Source organism: Phyllopteryx taeniolatus, chromosome 5, assembly GCF_024500385.1.
Source record: "Phyllopteryx taeniolatus isolate TA_2022b chromosome 5, UOR_Ptae_1.2, whole genome shotgun sequence".
NCBI lineage: Eukaryota > Metazoa > Chordata > Actinopteri > Syngnathiformes > Syngnathidae > Phyllopteryx > Phyllopteryx taeniolatus.
This window is the reverse complement of record NC_084506.1, coordinates 9,503,720-9,520,418: the sequence shown is the minus strand read 5'-3', so window position 1 is coordinate 9,520,418 and position 16,699 is coordinate 9,503,720. Positions and strand designations below refer to the sequence as shown.

At 44.6% G+C, this 16,699-nt stretch overlaps 3 protein-coding genes across 6 annotated transcripts in view; 2 read left to right on the top strand and 1 right to left on the bottom strand.

Moving 5' to 3' along the window:
* The first annotated feature begins 1,239 nt into the window (after positions 1-1,239).
* On the top strand, positions 1,240-6,839 carry spty2d1 (SPT2 chromatin protein domain containing 1). Of its 2 annotated transcripts, XM_061772608.1 has the most exons (6): positions 1,240-1,964; positions 3,263-3,377; positions 3,446-4,924; positions 5,805-5,961; positions 6,056-6,133; positions 6,244-6,839. In XM_061772608.1, the coding sequence occupies exons 1-6, from the start codon at positions 1,902-1,904 to the stop codon at positions 6,335-6,337; spliced, it is 1,986 nt and encodes a 661-aa protein (XP_061628592.1). In that variant the 5' UTR covers positions 1,240-1,901; the 3' UTR covers positions 6,338-6,839. The 2 variants fall into 2 exon arrangements, with proteins under 2 accessions (XP_061628592.1, XP_061628593.1); XM_061772609.1 differs by lacking the exon at positions 1,240-1,964 and having other exon boundaries at positions 3,460-4,924; positions 6,244-6,838.
* A 298-nt stretch (positions 6,840-7,137) lies between these two features.
* Positions 7,138-13,172, top strand: uevld (UEV and lactate/malate dehyrogenase domains). 2 transcript variants are annotated; one of them, XM_061772610.1, is made up of 12 exons: positions 7,138-7,295; positions 8,208-8,292; positions 8,381-8,446; positions 8,510-8,673; positions 8,752-8,890; positions 8,965-9,059; positions 9,350-9,455; positions 9,969-10,139; positions 11,090-11,254; positions 11,422-11,506; positions 11,606-11,729; positions 12,484-13,172. In XM_061772610.1, the coding sequence occupies exons 1-12, from the start codon at positions 7,254-7,256 to the stop codon at positions 12,646-12,648; spliced, it is 1,407 nt and encodes a 468-aa protein (XP_061628594.1). In that variant the 5' UTR covers positions 7,138-7,253; the 3' UTR covers positions 12,649-13,172. The 2 variants fall into 2 exon arrangements, with proteins under 2 accessions (XP_061628594.1, XP_061628595.1); XM_061772611.1 differs by having other exon boundaries at positions 7,240-7,295; positions 8,536-8,673.
* The window catches only part of si:dkeyp-19e1.3 (USP6 N-terminal-like protein), a 25,794-nt gene continuing 22,145 nt past the window's right edge, over positions 13,051-16,699 (bottom strand). For both annotated transcript variants that reach the window (XM_061772606.1, XM_061772607.1), the window contains one exon: positions 13,051-16,569. In XM_061772606.1, coding sequence (XP_061628590.1) covers positions 15,380-16,569 — 1,190 coding nt within the window. In that variant the 3' untranslated portion in view covers positions 13,051-15,379. The remainder of the gene's footprint in view (positions 16,570-16,699) is intronic.

The following is a 16,699-nucleotide window of genomic DNA, read 5'->3' as shown; positions in this document are numbered from 1 at the left end:
ATGATCCTAGGAGCTAAGTTGTCTGGGGCTTCACGCCCCTGGCAGGGTCACCCATGGCAAACAGGTCCTAGATGAGGGACCAGACAAAGCGCGGCTCAAAGACCCCTTCCGATGGCGAAAAACTATGGACTCAGTTTTCCCTTGCCCGGACGCGGGTCACCGGGGCCCACTTCGGTGAGGCCATGGAGAAAGACTTCCGGACGGCTTCGAGGAAATTCTGGTCTACCGTCCGGCGTCACAGGAGGGGGAAGCGGTGCACCATCAACACTGTGTATAGCGGGGATGGGGGCGCTGCTGACCTCGACTCGAGATGTTGTGAGTCGGTGGGGAGAATACTTCGAAGACCTCCTCAATTCCACCGACACGCCTTCCCATGAGGGAGCAGAGTCTGGGGTCTCTGAGGCGGGCTCTCCTATCGCTGCGGTTGAGGTCACCGAGGTGGTCTCCCTTAGAGATAGGGTGAGAAGCTCGGTCATCCGGGAGGATCTCAGAGTAGAGCCGCTGCTCCTCCACATCGAGAGGAGCCAGATGAGATGGCCGGGGCATCTGATTCGGATGCCTCCCGGACGCCTCCCCGGTGAGGTGTTCCGGGCACTTGCCATCGGGAAGAGACCCCGGGACGACCCAGGACACGCTGGAGAGACTACGTCTTTCGGCTGGCCTCGGGATTCCCCCGGAAGAGCTGGATGAAATGGCTGGGGAGCTAAAGCTACTGCCCCCGCGACCCGACCTCGGATAACCGGTAGAAAATGGATTGACGGATGGATGGATGGATGGATGGATGGATGGATGAATAAAGAAGAAGAAGAAGAAGAATCACCATTTATTGTCATGAACATGCATAGAAGCACACGAAATTTGTTCTCTGCATTTAACCCATCATCAAAGAATTGTTCAACTCAAGAAAAAAAAAAGGGAAATATGAATAAAATAACTTGCTTGATGCGGGGTACACCAGTCCTTATTTCCATACTACCATGCAAAGCCATCCCACTCAGGGAAAAACAAAATATTTTGAAAGAGTTTAAAAACGTTTCATCAGCATGCCCACAAAAAGTACGTGAACGTACAATCATTTTGGAGATGTCAGAGTTTGCAAGATGTATTTTGTGAAGAATTTCGGAATGAATTTCTTTTACTTTGTAATTCATATCATATTTGTGATGTAAAAGGCCACGCGCAGTTCTGGAGAATTCCATGCACAACCTCTGACGTGTGCTCGATGACAGCGCCCTCGCGTGGTGGAGCTATGTCAGGGCTCCCGGCGGAAGTGCTTTTTATCGAGCTGGGCTTGTCATTTTAAAATGTAGTTCGTTTCGTTCGTCACTACTTTGGTTGCACTGAATGGCAAACGTAAACATTTAATGTAACTTAATTTACATCCCGCTTCATGTATGATTTATGTCAGAAAAAAGCGGATCGTTTTTCTTGTGGGTGGAATGGCGCTGTCAAACACGGAAGTACGTAACACTGAACGGTCTCGTTTCCGCAGAAGGGTCTCATCGCATTTGGATGTTTGTCGACGCTTGCCTCTTATTGCGGTTATTTAGCTTTTGTTTCAGAATGACCTAATTTTACTTACGTGCCTCTCGTGGGCTTCCGTAGCGGCGACCTCACATCCCAGGCGCCTTGGTTAGCTACCTTTGCCACTTCGTGCTGCTAAGCTAGGCTAGGCTAGGCTCAGCTCAGCTCAGCTCAGCTCAGCTCACAAAGTCATTTTACACCAAACCAGTTGCCACTCCATTGACTCATTTTGTTCAGGTTTTTTTTTTTTTTTTTAAGACACACGTGGCGCTTACGTCACGCCAAATCCAGCGTTACAGCTGTGTGAGCTGCTGGCTGAACGCTAAAATCAATCTGTTGAAAAAGACAGCTGACACAGACACATACATGCTGCTACAATGATGGACTTTGACAACGTGCTGTCAATCGCCACTCAAAACAAGGGTGTCAGCAGTGTACAGGTAAGTGAAATGAGCAAATGTCTTGTTTTTTTTATTTCCTGGCACACAAAGGCCAGCTCGTCTGGGCTGTCACTGAGTCCCTGAGTCCCCGAAAAGCAGTAGCAAGATTGCTGCTAAATTCCACCTCGTCTGTTTGTTGTCGCTCTAAATACACCGCTTAAATGAACGATATTTATTCGGTAGCCAAGGTTGTCTCAGCGGCAGAGACGAATTAGTTTTAACAAAAGTCAAATTGAATAAAGACTGAAGTTGCGTAAACACGTTGTGACACGTATAGACATTCGTGCAAAGTTTCCACACTCAAGGCCCACTACTTCATTTGATCAGAACTTAACGTAATAACGGTTCTCGCTCTCAGAGAGAGTGTTTAGAATCAGTGTACATGGATCTGGTCACTGTGCTTAAACATTTTGAAACAAAAGTGAATGCACCTCGCACATCTCATTTTTAAAGATTAACTATCGTACAAGAGCTTGAGGTCAGGGTGTATTTTCCAGCAAAATGATGGCCATATTCCAAATTGTACACCATTCGGAGCATTTGCTCTGTAAAGTCCCACTTTACTTGAATGCCACCATCAGAGTGCCATCTTAAGAAAAGAAAATACAGGGGCACTGGTTGCTAGTTGGGGACCTGGTACCCATAGTAATAGGAAGGGTGGTGGGGTCTCTTGGCTTTGGGACTGGCCGGGGCGCTTCGGTTGGGCTGAGGGACCGCCCTGGCATCCCCCTGGCTGGGTCCCCCACAAGAAGGGCTTCGCTGGCTTGGCCCACCCTTGCGAGTGGAGGGGACCGGGCCCGCCCTTCCTCGATGTGCCGGCACAACAATTCCATGCACCAGTTGACTAACATTGCGTGTGATATGATGTTCATTCACTAATCTGTTTTATAGGCTTTAATTGCTTGCGATGGGACTACTAGTAATAACACAGGTCGTCTGTATTAAGATATCAACTCACAAGTTCTTACAGGTGTTTAGACACTATAAAAGCCGATTAAAAAAAGAAGCGGAGAAAGTATTTCAAACTCCCCTGTTGCACAGCAAAACTGTTCCACCACAAAAAGGCATATAGATCCGCCATTCTGCACAGCCATGCAGCTGAACAGGACAGGTACTAACTAACTAACTAACTAACTAACTAAATGGGTAGCTAAGTCCAGTGGTCATGTAGTAGTTCCCAATGGTGGGTTTCACTTGACTTCAGCCACATCAAGGATTGCACCCTGCTTTGTCTTTTTGTGTTAAATGTTGACTGAAGATTCGCACTGCGTATTTTAATGTTGTCCTCTTTTCAACAGAAAAGATATAGTTTACAAACTGGTCCACCCAAAAAAGACCTGAAGTCAAAAGGAGTAAATCCCGCTGCTGTGCAGGCACTCCTGAAGAAGCGACAAAATGAAGCCAGAGTGAGAGGTAAGACATGCAAATTGTTTTTTGTTTTTTCCCCCAAAAGAGTTTATACAATATTTATCTGTTTTCAGAAACTGAATTGAAGAAACAGAAGGAGGATCTTCTCGCTAAAAGGGTTGAGTTGAAGTCTGATCGTAAAGCGAGAGCCATGGCTTCCAGAACGAAAGACAACTTCAAAGGTTACAACGGCATCCCAGTGGTGGATGTTCCAAAGAAGAGGAGGTCAAAGCAGGAAATTGAGATGGAAGAGAGAGGGAATGAGGAAACATTTAGAAATTATTCAGTTGACCCAGAGGAGGATGAAGACAATTATCAATACGAGCAAACAGATTCTGAGCCCGACCCAGATCCGGAACCTTTGAGGCCTGGGAAAAACTCAAGTTTTAGTGGACACAGTAGTAACTCCAGGGCCTCCCCTAAAAAACCTAGCGGTCCTCCCAAGTCTGCTCCACCCTGCATGAACTTTGCAGACTTGCTCAAATTGGCGGAGAAGAAGCAGTTTGAGCCAGTTGAGTTAAAAGCAAAGATAGTGAAGGATGAAAGGCTCCACACGGCTGAAGAGTTAAAGGAGCTGGAGATGGAACGCAGAGCAAAGAGCCGCAACAAAGACTTGAAGACAGAGCGAGAGCACAGGCCTCAGTCTAGTTCTGGTTTTGTGAGGAAAAACACGTCACAGAAAGAGCCGAAGAATTGTAAACCACAAAAGAGCTTATCAGAAAGGCCAAATCAGTCCAATGGGGTAATGAACAAGTCTGTAGCAACACCGTATAAGACGACCACTGGTGAGAGAGAAAGAGACAGACCCAAGATCCCAGTTACTTCAAAAAGCACTTCTTCTCCGCTTTCAGTCAAACAGGGGGGTTTGACTAAACCTTCATCTCATCGTGCATCCAGTGTTTCAAGCGACCCTCGGTTAAAAAAGGAGAGCTCTGTATCTGTTCAAGGAAAGCCCTCAGGCATACCTCAGTCCAAGCCTCATGGCACATCTGGCAGGGATCTCAAATCTCCAAATAGCAACCCACAAAAAAACAGGCCTACCCAGGCTAGCTCAGCAAAGCACGAGCGTCCAGTTGTAAATCACAAGTCTGGAATGGGAGAGCCGCCAAGGTTTGGAAGCAATCCTGCAGTAAAATCTAGTGCTAATTCCTTGGTCAGACCTTTATCAAGTGGCCGTCCCAAAGAAGAGAACCAACGTCAGTCAAGGCCTTGGGTAACACCGCAGCCAAAAGCTAGTGGTAGTGGCTTACAGGGTCACCCTGCGGGGAGAGTGGGCCGGCCACCGGGTTTCGGACAAGGTCGAGCCACAAGTGGAGGGCCGGGGATTGGACCGGGCCGAGGTCCTAGCGGAGGACCCCCGCCCAATAGGCAACCCTCAGGCAGCTTTGGATCAGGACCTGGGAGACCCAAGTGCACTGTGGTGTCTGAGACGATCTCATCCAAAAATGTCAGCGGAGCCAGACCGGGAGTTCCTCCTCGGCCAGCGATACCACAAAGACCTGGTGTGGCCCCCAGACCAGGAGGGCCAACAAGACCTCTGAACAGACCACCAGGTAAAATACAATACTGCACAGATTTACTACAATAGTAACAATGGTAAAAACTTGAAAGTGGACATTTTTCACTCAAGCGGGACAGTTTTTTGTTTGCTGGTGTGTAGTTTTAATCATTCTTTTGTTATTGTGTACATGAAAGTTCTTATTTTCTTTGTTTGAAATCAACTACCTACCTGCTCCACGTATTCGCTGATGTCAACTTATCTCATCTGCACACTCGGCCTGGTATTGGTGTCTTACACAATTCATTAAAAAACTTTCTGTTTCTAGGGCAACATTCGAATTTCTTGGACATTGTTTTCTAATTTGAATTTATTGAGATGCACCTGTAGTTTCAAAGAAATCATGACTTTTTTGACTTGTAGAGAACAAAAGTGACAATGAGACACTCTGTTATTTGCTTGAATTCCTGATACCAAGCAATCTTTGAAACTGTTTTTCCCCCCCAGAATTGTTTCAGTAATAATATTGATGAGCTTCATGTGAAGGTGGCTTGTTTGGTTTTAATTATTCAACAACTGGACAGTTTTTTTATGTAACGTGGGTTCAGGATTGTGTACATGCTTGTCGCATGAAGTTGATACTTTATGGTCTGCTCCGTTTTTAAGTGTTTCTGGCATCCATATGCGGTTACGCACCCTTCATCAACTTGCCCAGAAATGTTAGGAATAGATTTTGTGACTTGACAAAATTGGTTAACAAACGTATGTAAACATGATCCTTAAAGGAATATTTTAAATGTTCAACAATGTAATGATTCATATTTGTATTTATTCATTATTATTATTATTAGAAAATGAGCCATCAAACTCCATGGCTCAGCTGCTGAATATGTCTATAACGCTGTACTTTTGTCATTGTTCTATCTATTATCCAGGTGCAACACTCCCACCCATCACCATAGCGTACAAGAGAAAATATGAGGAGGAAGAGGAAGACGATTCCGAAATGGATGACTTTATTGATGATGGCGATGATGAGCAGGCGGAGGTTTCCAAACACATTAAGGAAATCTTTGGCTATGACAGAACCAAGTAAGGGTTTCGAATATCCTTTTGTCTTTTACTATCCAGTCAATGTGTGTATATATATATGTATATATCTGTTTGTTTTTTTAATCCCACACAGATACAAGGATGAAAGTGATTATGCTCTCAAGTTCATGGAGAGCAGCTGGCGAGATTTGCAGAAAGAAGAAGCAAAGAGGTACCTGAATGAAGGATTACCTTGATTTTTGCATGTCTGATGTGTATTTTGTGTGTTTTGAGCTGCCTTTACTTACTGTAATGTTTTTTCCTCCCCCTTGCCTGTGTTAGTCTAAAATTGGCTGTGCAAGAAGATTTGGAGGAGGAAAGAAAAGAGCAAGAGGAGATGAAAAGGATCAATGCCAAGAGGAAAAAAATGAACTGAATCACTTTAAATTGTTGTCATGGACATGAAGGACTCTTGTCACCTGGACAGAAATAAGACAATATGTTTGACATATTTGCATGTAAAGCACTGTGGCACACATGACTATTATGGGACCCTTGTTGTTATTTTCCCTTTTCTCCCTTTGTTTTCACAAACATCGGAAGGAGTGATACATGACATTGAAACAGAAAGCCCTTCGACGATACTTTTTGGTTGACGTCGATCCAGAAATAATCTTTAAAGGCAAAATATGTACAGATGTTTCTGGCGTTAGATGCAAATGACATTTTGCCCCTCGTTCTCCCCGTTATTTATTCCCCCCCCCATCAAAATCAGTCCCGTTTTCAAAAACAACGTTTAAAAAGTCATATTTGAGTGTGGAAGACTTGTTTAAAGCTATCAGTGCCAGTGATAGCTGTTCTTGAACAGAATATGTAACATTTCATCTGAATTTGGATTGTAACTACGCAAAATGTGTAATGTTTCTTTTTAAAAGATTTTGAAACAAAGAAGGGTTGTGTCTTCTCAATTTGCTTTGTCGCGATAGTGCAGTCAATCTAAGGTTCTGGGTTTTGAGTATCTGCGATTTCGTGCTCTCTCCATTCAATGCATCCTTCCATTTACTATCACTTGACACCGATGGAACATTTGGAGTCTGCGGGTGGAAGCAGCAGTACCCGGAGAAAACCCAAGCAAACATGGGGGAATTTAAAAAAATGAAACCCACAACGTAAATCCAGACTACAAACCTTGTACAGTAATTCCTAATCAAAACTAACGCTTTTTTTTTTACATTTATTTTTATGCCTTTCGGCCACCGTACTTGGGGAGTGGCTTGCTAATTACCTTAGCTACGAGGAAAAGTTTGCGGAAGTTAAGTCAGTCCAGGCTGTCAGAAAGAATAGTTCCATAGATGGACCTCCGTTCGGAGAAAATACAGCGGGTCATAGCCAAGGTGAGGTCAATTGTCACACTTTGATATTTATTTAGAACTCAGCGTAAGAGTGTAAATTGCCGGTTGGTTAGCACAGCGTGCTAACACGAGCTGGTCGCTGTCAACTGGCTCGACCAGCTGCGTGACTTACAAAATTCGCCGAGTTAACACGGAAGTCTTGAAACATTTTAAACACGACTAAATGTTTTCTTTTCTTTCTTTCTTTTTTTAAATCGTGTGTTTTACCTTAGATTTGCGAAAGTAATAATCCATACGTGGTTCGTTTAGCGTTCGTTCATGCGAGTGCCAAAGTTGTTGGTGAATGTCAGCCACTAGTACATTCAAATCGAATTACACCAGAGCTACAAATAATAATAATAATTGTCACGTGCTAAAAGAGCTCGTACTACACATTTTACTTTGGTTATATTTGCTACAAACGTATTCATCATTATGACTACTGCCTTATTATTGTGAGGTAAACCTTTTCCAGTTTGACTTTGGGCGAAAGGCGGGTGCACCCTGGACCGGTTGCCAATCTCTCGCTGGGCAGTGGGCACATGGAGACCAACAACCGTTTACACCATGCGGATAATCTCGAGTCTTCCATTCATTTATCCTGCATGCGGTTGGACTGTAAATGGGCTTTAACCTCTATAGCAATTTTCCACCTTTAAGGAGCTTTAACACGGTCACATCCTTAGCCTACTGATGATGCAGCTGTGGGGGTTCAGTATCTTGCTCAAGGACACTTTGGCATGGTCACAGGGGCTCAGGTTGGGTCATGGTCACTTCAGGTTGGGAGGCGACCGCTCTACCACCTGAGCCACGGTAGAGGAATCCCATGCAAGCACGAGAATAAACAATCTCGATACCAAATCTGAATTCAATTGATGAGCTGTGTGTCAATCTGTACGTCTCGTCTAATTTCAGTACAAATTCCACGATGTTGCGCTTGAGGAGTTGGACAAAATTGAGGAAGCCTTCCCTGGGATGATCCCTTCTGTAGGCACATATAGTGAGTTTTGATTCTCTCTCACCCGCATGACGACGACCGTGACTCTCTAACCTTTTTTTTTTTTTTTTTTTTTTCCAACAAATCGCAGCATTCAACGATGGCTCCCAGAAAGAGCTCCTGAAGTTGAATGGCAACCTTCCGGTCAAGTACGAAGGTAGGACTTGTACTTGGGATCATCTGGTGTGATTGAGCACGCTGATTTCTTTTGTTCCTAAAGGCCGGTCCTACAACTTCCCCATCCAGCTTTGGCTGATGGACTCCTTCCCAGTTACCCCTCCCATTTGCCTCCTGAGGCCCACATCGGACATGATAATCAGGGAGGGCAAACACGTGGACGCCCGAGGACGCATCTTCCTGCCCGTGTTGCACAACTGGGATCATGTATGTATGTATGTTGTTGTTGTCGTCTGGAAATGTTGCGTGTCGCTTGCTAATCATGAGTCGGTCCCCCTGGTGCAGCCCAAGTCGTCAGTGGTGAATCTTTTGGAGGAGATGATTTTGAAGTTTCAAGAGGATCCTCCCCTGTCCGCATCCACCGCAGGACAGAAAGACCCGCAGGAGCTCCTGGCGTTTGTCAATAATCTCCAGATTAATGATCGTGCGTCGCTCAAATTGTCTGCCATGTTTGTGCTAATCCCTTTCCATTTAACGGCCTCCTTTTTTGAATTGCAGGTGCAAGTAGACACCATGATCACCCGGTCCACAAAGTCTCTGTTATCGGAGGAGGGGATTTAGGAATGGCCACAGTGATGAGCATTTTGGCAAAGGTTTTCACCTTTCAATAAAGGACTGTGCAAAAGTGTTAAGACGGACACCCTTTGGAGTACGCCAAAAACTATTTTACAGTATAATCGTATATCTGTAGAAAGGTGCAGATGGCAGATATCCCCCCTACATTCCAAAAGCATGAATTTAAATTGCCCATAGGTGTGAGTGTAATGTGAGGGGAAATTCACAGTCACAGCTTTTGCACAGTCAAAGTCTCTGTTGGATAGTTCAATTGATTTGAGGCTTTTTCTAAAGAAAAGCTAATCCCCCTTTTCCGGTTCCCCCACAGTGTAAAGTAGATAAGCTCGTCTTCGTTGATGTTGCTGAAAGTTCCACCAAGGGGGGCAGCACAGATCTGGAGATATTCAGGCTGCCCAAGGTGGAGGTGTCCAAGGGTATGTCGTTTTCTATTCACTCACGCCAAATGGTCGCACGAAACCGAGGGGGGGCCTGTGGCCCACTCCATTCTGCCCACCGAGCAGTCACATTTATAAGAGTCATGTCATATTCGTTCCAATAATTTTGATTTCTTAAATCATACTATCTATTCATGGAAAGTTAAACCAATGATTCATTTATTGTAACCAATTACGAAATATAAAAAAAAAAAAATTTAACAACAATGTTTACATGTAACAAGTTTTTACATACTTTTATTTACATTTAATAAAATGTATTATATATATATATAATCCAATCAAATTCGAATTATTTGATTAAAACTTTAAAATGATTCTTCTTCTTCTTTTTTTTTAACCTCATCTACGAATGAGCCGACCCATCCCTTTGTTTTCAAAATGAAAATGTGTCCTTGAGCACAAACCGCCGCTGCCATTCCCATGGAGGAATTCCCTACATTGTTCCTCTGCTCTCGGTCCTTTTTGACATTTTGACTCGGCTCTTGTCAGATTTGTCTGCCTCCAAGGGCTCCAGGGTCGTCGTGGTGACCGCCAACGCATGGAGCGGCGAGCAGTCGTATGTAAACGTGGTCCAGACCAATGTCAATTTGTACAGAGGGATCATTCCAACATTGGCACATCTCAACCCCAGCGCCATCATGCTTATCGCTTCCCAGCCAGGTGAGAGGACCGGTTCGCTGTATTGAAACAACGCTATTGTGGACAATGGGAATTTCTTCCACCTGTAATGCTGTCGAGCAAGAAAGTTGAGTACAGGGTAGTTTGTGAGCTTGGAGCCCACTGATGTTGGATGCGAGGGCCTGACTCACAACTTCTGTTGTAGTTCATCCCAAAGGTGCTTGATGGGGTCGAGGTCAGAGAAAATGATCTATGGCAAATAATGTATCTTTCTTCATCTAGCTATGCCAACGTCGTTTAGTGACAAGAACAACATTTAAATGCTCTCCACTAGATGGCAGAAAGTAAAATCCACCCATGTGTATCCATCCACTTGTTGCCATTCAGAAAAATAGCTTTGTGTTTCATTAAACAGGCCCTGATTTCACATCGAGTATATACATTGGTGGGTCAATTAAGACGAGATCATCATTTCAGTTTCTATACTTTTTGTTTGCTGTGCCGTGACATTTTTCTAACGTAAAATATGTGCCTTCGCTCAATAAAAAGGTTGAGAACCATCGTCTGAAGTCATTCTGGTATTGCTTAAACAGCAAATCAAATGATGGACTGACTGCACAGCAATGTTCATATTTTTTGTTTCTTCTACATAATATAAAAAATATATGCATGGACAATATAGCTTCCATACCATGGAAGATACAGTATATTAAGCTGTGTAATGATGGTTGTTCATATGTAAATATATTTTCCAAATTTTTTCAAGTACAGCACTTACCTCACAGAGTTGGTCTATAAAGGTAGTGAATGGTACTTGAGCATTATACTAAAAAGAATCATCATGATTCTCGTTCACTGCCAGCCTTCCCGGTTAACATGGATATTTGACTTCTAAAGCCGTCAATGGCAGTGAATATGTTAAGGGCGAAATAAGGCCTTCATTTAATCAAATAAGATTTGTCCAAAAAGTGTATATTGTGCCTTGTCTCCAGTGGACATAATGACCCACATTGCATGGAGGCAGAGCGGCCTGCCGCCGACACAAGTCATCGGAGCGGGCTGTAATCTGGACTCGGAACGTTTCAGTCACATTCTGGATATCACCTTAAACGCTCCCAAACAGGCCTGGCTCATTGGAGAGCTATCGGACAACAAAGGTGCGTGCGTGCGTGCGTGCGTGCATGCGTGCATGAAACACTTAGTGAGCTGTTTCCATGCGTTTACATTTTGTTGTGATTTCAGTTGTATTGACTTTACCAGCTCTACCCGCTCGTTCTGGGCTGCTTTCCCATTGACTCTAACTTGTCAGCGCTTTGTCACACAGTGCCTGTGATGAGTAACAATGAAGGAGGCTCCAAAAAGCCACTAGAAATCTCAGGATCGGGCTCCACCAAACCACTGCTCAGCAGGTAAAGTCATCAGTTATTAGTTTAACTCCAGCACAGGAATCAAGGAAGGACTTTTGAATATAGTGGGTGAGTTTACATGCCCATGATGTGTCACTCCAGAGCCTTTGACATGATGAAGAATCGAGGTCAGCGTTCATGGTCTGTCGGTTTGTCTATTGCTGACATCACAACCAGCATCCTGACAGATAGGAAGAAAGTCCACTCCATCACCACTCTTGCCCAGGTGATGGTTCAATTGGTCAGAAGCATATTCTGAGACGAAACTTAAGCACATTAACAAGTTCAAAAATGTTTGGGAGGATAGTGTGCTATTTAAAAAATAAATAAAAAGAATGTAACAAAAGTTGAATGGTAAAAGATGTCACTTTAATAATTTTTTTAATGAGTCACATTTTTGGGTTAAAAATGTGAACCAAATTTGTACAGTATCACACTAAGTTGAATGTTAAAATGAACCACACTTTTTCAATTTAGATATTGTACTGTTTTTGTTTTGTCACCAATTGCACCTTTGCCCCCCCCCCCCCTTTTAAATACATTTTTAGCTGATTAGCATATATCTTTCCCTGCAGTGTTCCCCAACCTTTATTGAGCCCACGCACATACTGTAGTTTGCAAAATCTCATGCCATTCTCACAGAAAGTATATCTCCTCCCATGTAAATGAAAGCATTTCGTTGTTCTGCCTGTCACTGTACATTGCTGGTATAGATAGATAGATGAACAAAGATGTATTGTCATAAATAATTTTCCCCCAGCACACCGGTTCGAAACATGTTTCATTAAGACAAGGTGAAATTGGCCCCCCGCTTCCTTCCCTCAGTGGTAAAGGTTTGGACATCCCTGACGTAGAGGAAGAATATAGACACATCCTGTATTTCTGGGTGTAAAATGCAGAAAAAATAATGTGCGTTTGTTTGAGAAATCTACATTCAAATGATGAAATAGTTGTGTGGTTCATCTGCACCGTTTGCCTAGGGGTGGAACGGCATAGGAGCAGAGGTGTTCTTCAGTTTGCCGTGCCTCCTGGGGTCGAGCGGTTCCACGCGCCTGGCTGGTGTGTCACTGGGGAAGGAGGAAGACTCCAAGCTGAAGGAGAGCATCAGTTCGCTCACTAACCTCATGAGTCAGCTGCGAATATGAGGGATGGTGACTGCACCGGTTTCAGTGGGCGTGGCTGTTAGTTTGCTGGCCTTCCTCCGCAGATTGGACTGACGTGCAAGTTCGAATGTATGGACCGCCTGTCTTTAACCGTCCTGTTTTCTTGTTTACCTTGGCTCTTGATCCTGTATATTGACTTTGAGTGGGAAAGAAATCACAAATTTGTACAAATTACATATTTATACTAAACACGGAGATATTTTGTTACACACTAATTTGTTACCTTTAGCTATGCAAATATATTGAATGCAAAAAATAATAATTCTGAAAAGCTGTATTTCTGCTCAAGATCATTTTGAAGGGTTTGTAAGTATAATGTGATTTATTTTCAAGGACACAAACTATCTTTTGGGGAGGAAGTCATTGGGCGCAGTGCAATCAAGGTACTTTAGGGATTTTTTTTTAATTATTTGAACAAAATTTGCTCTTTGCACAGCTGAAACAAGTTATGTACACTAACATTTACATATGTTCGTGGGAGTGCAATAAACCAAATAATCACCAGGTGTCTGAGTGAGAAAAAAATATATACAAAACTTTGTTTTTTTTTTCAGAAAATAAAACGTTTGGCGCAACAGTACATACTTTTCAGTGGAACGTGACAAATATTGACTAGACATTTACATTTGGTCTTCTGCCAACCATGCTACCACAATGGATGACCAGGTCTTATTTATGGTAATACAACTACATAAAGGTCCATATTGAAATTCTTGAGGATTATTGTAGAATCATCTGCATAGATGTGAATACATATAGAAACTAGTTTAGCACCACCAAGGAAGGGCTGGTTTGTGGGTTACAAAAATGTTCACTTGCGGACTCTCTCTGATATGACAATGTAACATTTACAGCAACAATGTACAGTATATAGTGGGATTTTGCATCACTCCTGATAAATATTGGAATCCGTTCCAAACTGAGTTTCAAATTTGAACATGGCTTAACTTCCTTTTCTCCAGAACATTTTTTCTGAGCCATTACAATAACGAGCTTTAAGTGACCTAAACTCAGACTGTACATACACACAGAAAATATTAAATATGTCCTCATATTCTCACAAAGGTGTTTGAAATGCGTTCATATAGAAAAATAACTACGTGCCCACGCAGCGCGTAATCTTGTCAAACATTCACAATTAAAATACACAAAAATAAAACCACCATAGGGAGATGTTGTTCATAAGTGATCAGCCTGACAGATGTTCCATCTTTGGTTTACACATTGTGAAATTACTCTCCAGAGGAAGCTAACATTGTGACCAATAAAAAGATAACCATAGCGTATCCGACGCTGTCTTGTTTATGAAATGAATGAACTAATTGCACCATAACCTCCCTTTCTGATGTTAGCTTACTCAAACTATGTCATAGCTCTTTGACCTGAAGATACTCAATTCATTTTGACATTAGAACGACTAGTTGAGAGCCGGCGGCACGGTGGACGACTGGTTAGAGCGTGAGCCTCACAGCTCTGAGGACCCGGGTTCAATCCCCGGCCCCGCCTGTGTGGAGTTTGCATGTTCTCTCCGGGCACTCCGGTTTCTTCCCACATCCCAAAAACATGCATGGTAGGTTAATTGACAACTCTAAATTGCCCGCAGGTGTGAATGTGAGTGCACATGGTGGTTTGTTTATATGTGCCTTGCGATTGGCTGGCAGCCAGTTCAGGGTGTACCCCGCCTCCTGCCCGATGATAGCTGGGATAGGCTCCGGCAGCCCGCGACCCGCGTGAGGAGAAGCGGCTCAGAAAATGGATGGATGGAGCCAGCTCACCTTTCACCTTAAACAAAGACTTCAGGGGAACCAACGGACCAAATGAGAGAGCCGAGACCCTACTTGGACTCCATTTAAGACACTTTGGAGGAAAAGATTCAAGATAACCGTACATGAAGCACTGGTGGCTTCATTTCTTTGTAACTGTTGATATGGTATAAAATGCCAATTACAAAAAGCAGGAACGTCAATGCACTCGCCATGTGTGTGGCAGTGCAAACGGTTTTAAGTACAAAATGACAACTCGAAAAAAACCTTCCAAAAAAGGTTCTATCCTAGAAATGTGGGCATATTGATAAAACTAGTGCACTAGTAGAACAACTGTCTTTTTAGTTGTTTGTTCCACTACTCTATGACAATTGTGTGCGTTAATGAACTGCACGTTATTAGTGAGGCAAAACTGTACACTAGTTGACAACTGCCCGCTACTAGTACTACTAGTGACCATCGAAAATTCTACGAGTTGACATCTAGCAGTTCACTAATGGAACTAGAAGCATGCAGATGTCAAGTTGTGCAATTTTGCCTGACGAGTATCATGTAGTTGTTCTACTAGTGTGCAAAATAATGCCATACAATAGTGAGAAAAATGTTACAAGCAAGACATAGCGAGTCGTTCTACTGGTGCGCAGATATGTCCTACAGTAGAGGCGGGGGAAAAGTCACTGGTAAGACAGCGGTTCTACTAACGTGCCCCGGTTGTTCTACTAGTGCACAAAAAAGTGTATTCAGTAGTGGGGGGGGATCACTAGCGCCCCGCCTTACGAATGAGGACAAAGAGCGTACGAGCACATGGATGGACAATTCAACAATTCAGCACACTATAGGTTATCGAATAAATGCTCCAATGCCTTGCCGCCGAGACGCAGCGAACGGCTACTGGCCTTTGAACTGAAATGCTTCATACTGGTAGGATCAGTCGATACGTTGATTCCACTTCAAAAGGTGATTGACTTCGGCAGCCGCCGTCCGCCCGGAGGCATCCCGCAGAAGTCTGGGCTGGATCCAACGTCCGGCACCCACAACGCAGACTGTCCCGGGGGAGACCTGGTGTACAAGAGCGGCGCCGGGAAGGCAGAACGGTCCCTGGGGCCCCGAGAGAAAGCCTTGGAATAGGCGCCGGGCGAGGTGGCTCTGTGGCACCGCAGGGGAGAGAGTCTGTCGGCAAAGCTGGGCGGAGGAGGGGGGATGATGACGGAGTCCTCCGCCCAGCGGTCCTCTTCTTCATATTCCGGCTCCTGAGGCAAACAGGGAAGAGCGCAGCGCGAGGGAAGGAGAGGAGACGGTGACGGCGGGATGAAGATGGGGGGCGGAGGCAGCGGGTAGCGAGCGGGGTCGTAGTCTCTGTCGAAAGAAACCTCCTCGGGGGCGGAGCCTAGCAACCTCTCAGGGCAGCGGTCGTCGTCATCGGCTTCGGACAGGTTGTCGTACTGGGAGGTGTTGGACGGTCTCCTGTCGGCCGAAGACGCCGGCACGTACAGAGACACTGGGAACTTGGTGGGCTTGGGGGGCGCAAGCCTGGGAGAGGAAGATGCTGTGAAGCCGCGGGCAGGGGACGTGAACGGTTTGGGGAGTGTTTTCGGAGATGGCTTCAATGGAACCGCCAATTTGGGAGGGGAACGGTGCTGGGCCGGCGGACTGACTTTTTGCTCCAGCTCCGTAGGGTACAACAACGGTGGAGGCGGCAGATCTGGCAGGTCCAACATCTCGTCTGTATTCGCGTTCAGCTCATCCGGAGGAGGGGGCCAATCTATAGGCTCCTCCTGGACGTCTGGGGAGCCACAAAGTTTGCCTCCTTGTGTTTTCTCACTTTCCTTCACATCTCTGCCATCATTGACCTCAGCACAGGGTTTTGCTGGTTTGGGAGGTAATGGAGGTGCTCTACAAGGCATCGAGGGAGAAGATGTCGCTTTCGTGAGCGCTGCAGCTGGGTGCGGCGACCGCAAGGAGAGTGTGCTGGAACTGCTGGGACTTCTTGAGTCCTGCGCCTCGGTGATGCTCTCCGTATTTGAGCGGCTGCGAGGCTGTAGATCACTTTTGACCTCTAGAGGAGAGTCCCGCTGCAGAGGGAGCAGGAGAATCGGCCTCTCTTGACCGAGGGGCTTCTTTGGCAGCTCTTCTGACTTGCCTTTAAAAAAAATAATAATAATAATAAATAAAGTGGGACACACACAATGATTATCAGGACAAATTTGAGCCTCTCTTGCCATCAAAGTCAACAAATGCCCAAGTGTCTCTGAAAGATTATCATGAGCAAT

Bases quoted from the DNA above. Each gene is read 5' to 3' on its own strand.
- spty2d1 (XM_061772608.1), top strand. From the start codon at position 1,902: ATGATGGACTTTGACAACGTGCTGTCAATCGCCACTCAAAACAAGGGT. The intron at 1,965-3,262 runs GTAAGTGAAATG...TCTTTTCAACAG, and splicing joins AGGGTGTCAGCAGTGTACAG to AAAAGATATAGTTTACAAAC. The intron at 4,925-5,804 runs GTAAAATACAAT...TCTATTATCCAG, and splicing joins ACCTCTGAACAGACCACCAG to GTGCAACACTCCCACCCATC.
- uevld (XM_061772610.1), top strand. From the start codon at position 7,254: ATGGACCTCCGTTCGGAGAAAATACAGCGGGTCATAGCCAAG. The intron at 7,296-8,207 runs GTGAGGTCAATT...GTCTAATTTCAG, and splicing joins TACAGCGGGTCATAGCCAAG to TACAAATTCCACGATGTTGC. The intron at 11,255-11,421 runs GTGCGTGCGTGC...TTTGTCACACAG, and splicing joins AGAGCTATCGGACAACAAAG to TGCCTGTGATGAGTAACAAT.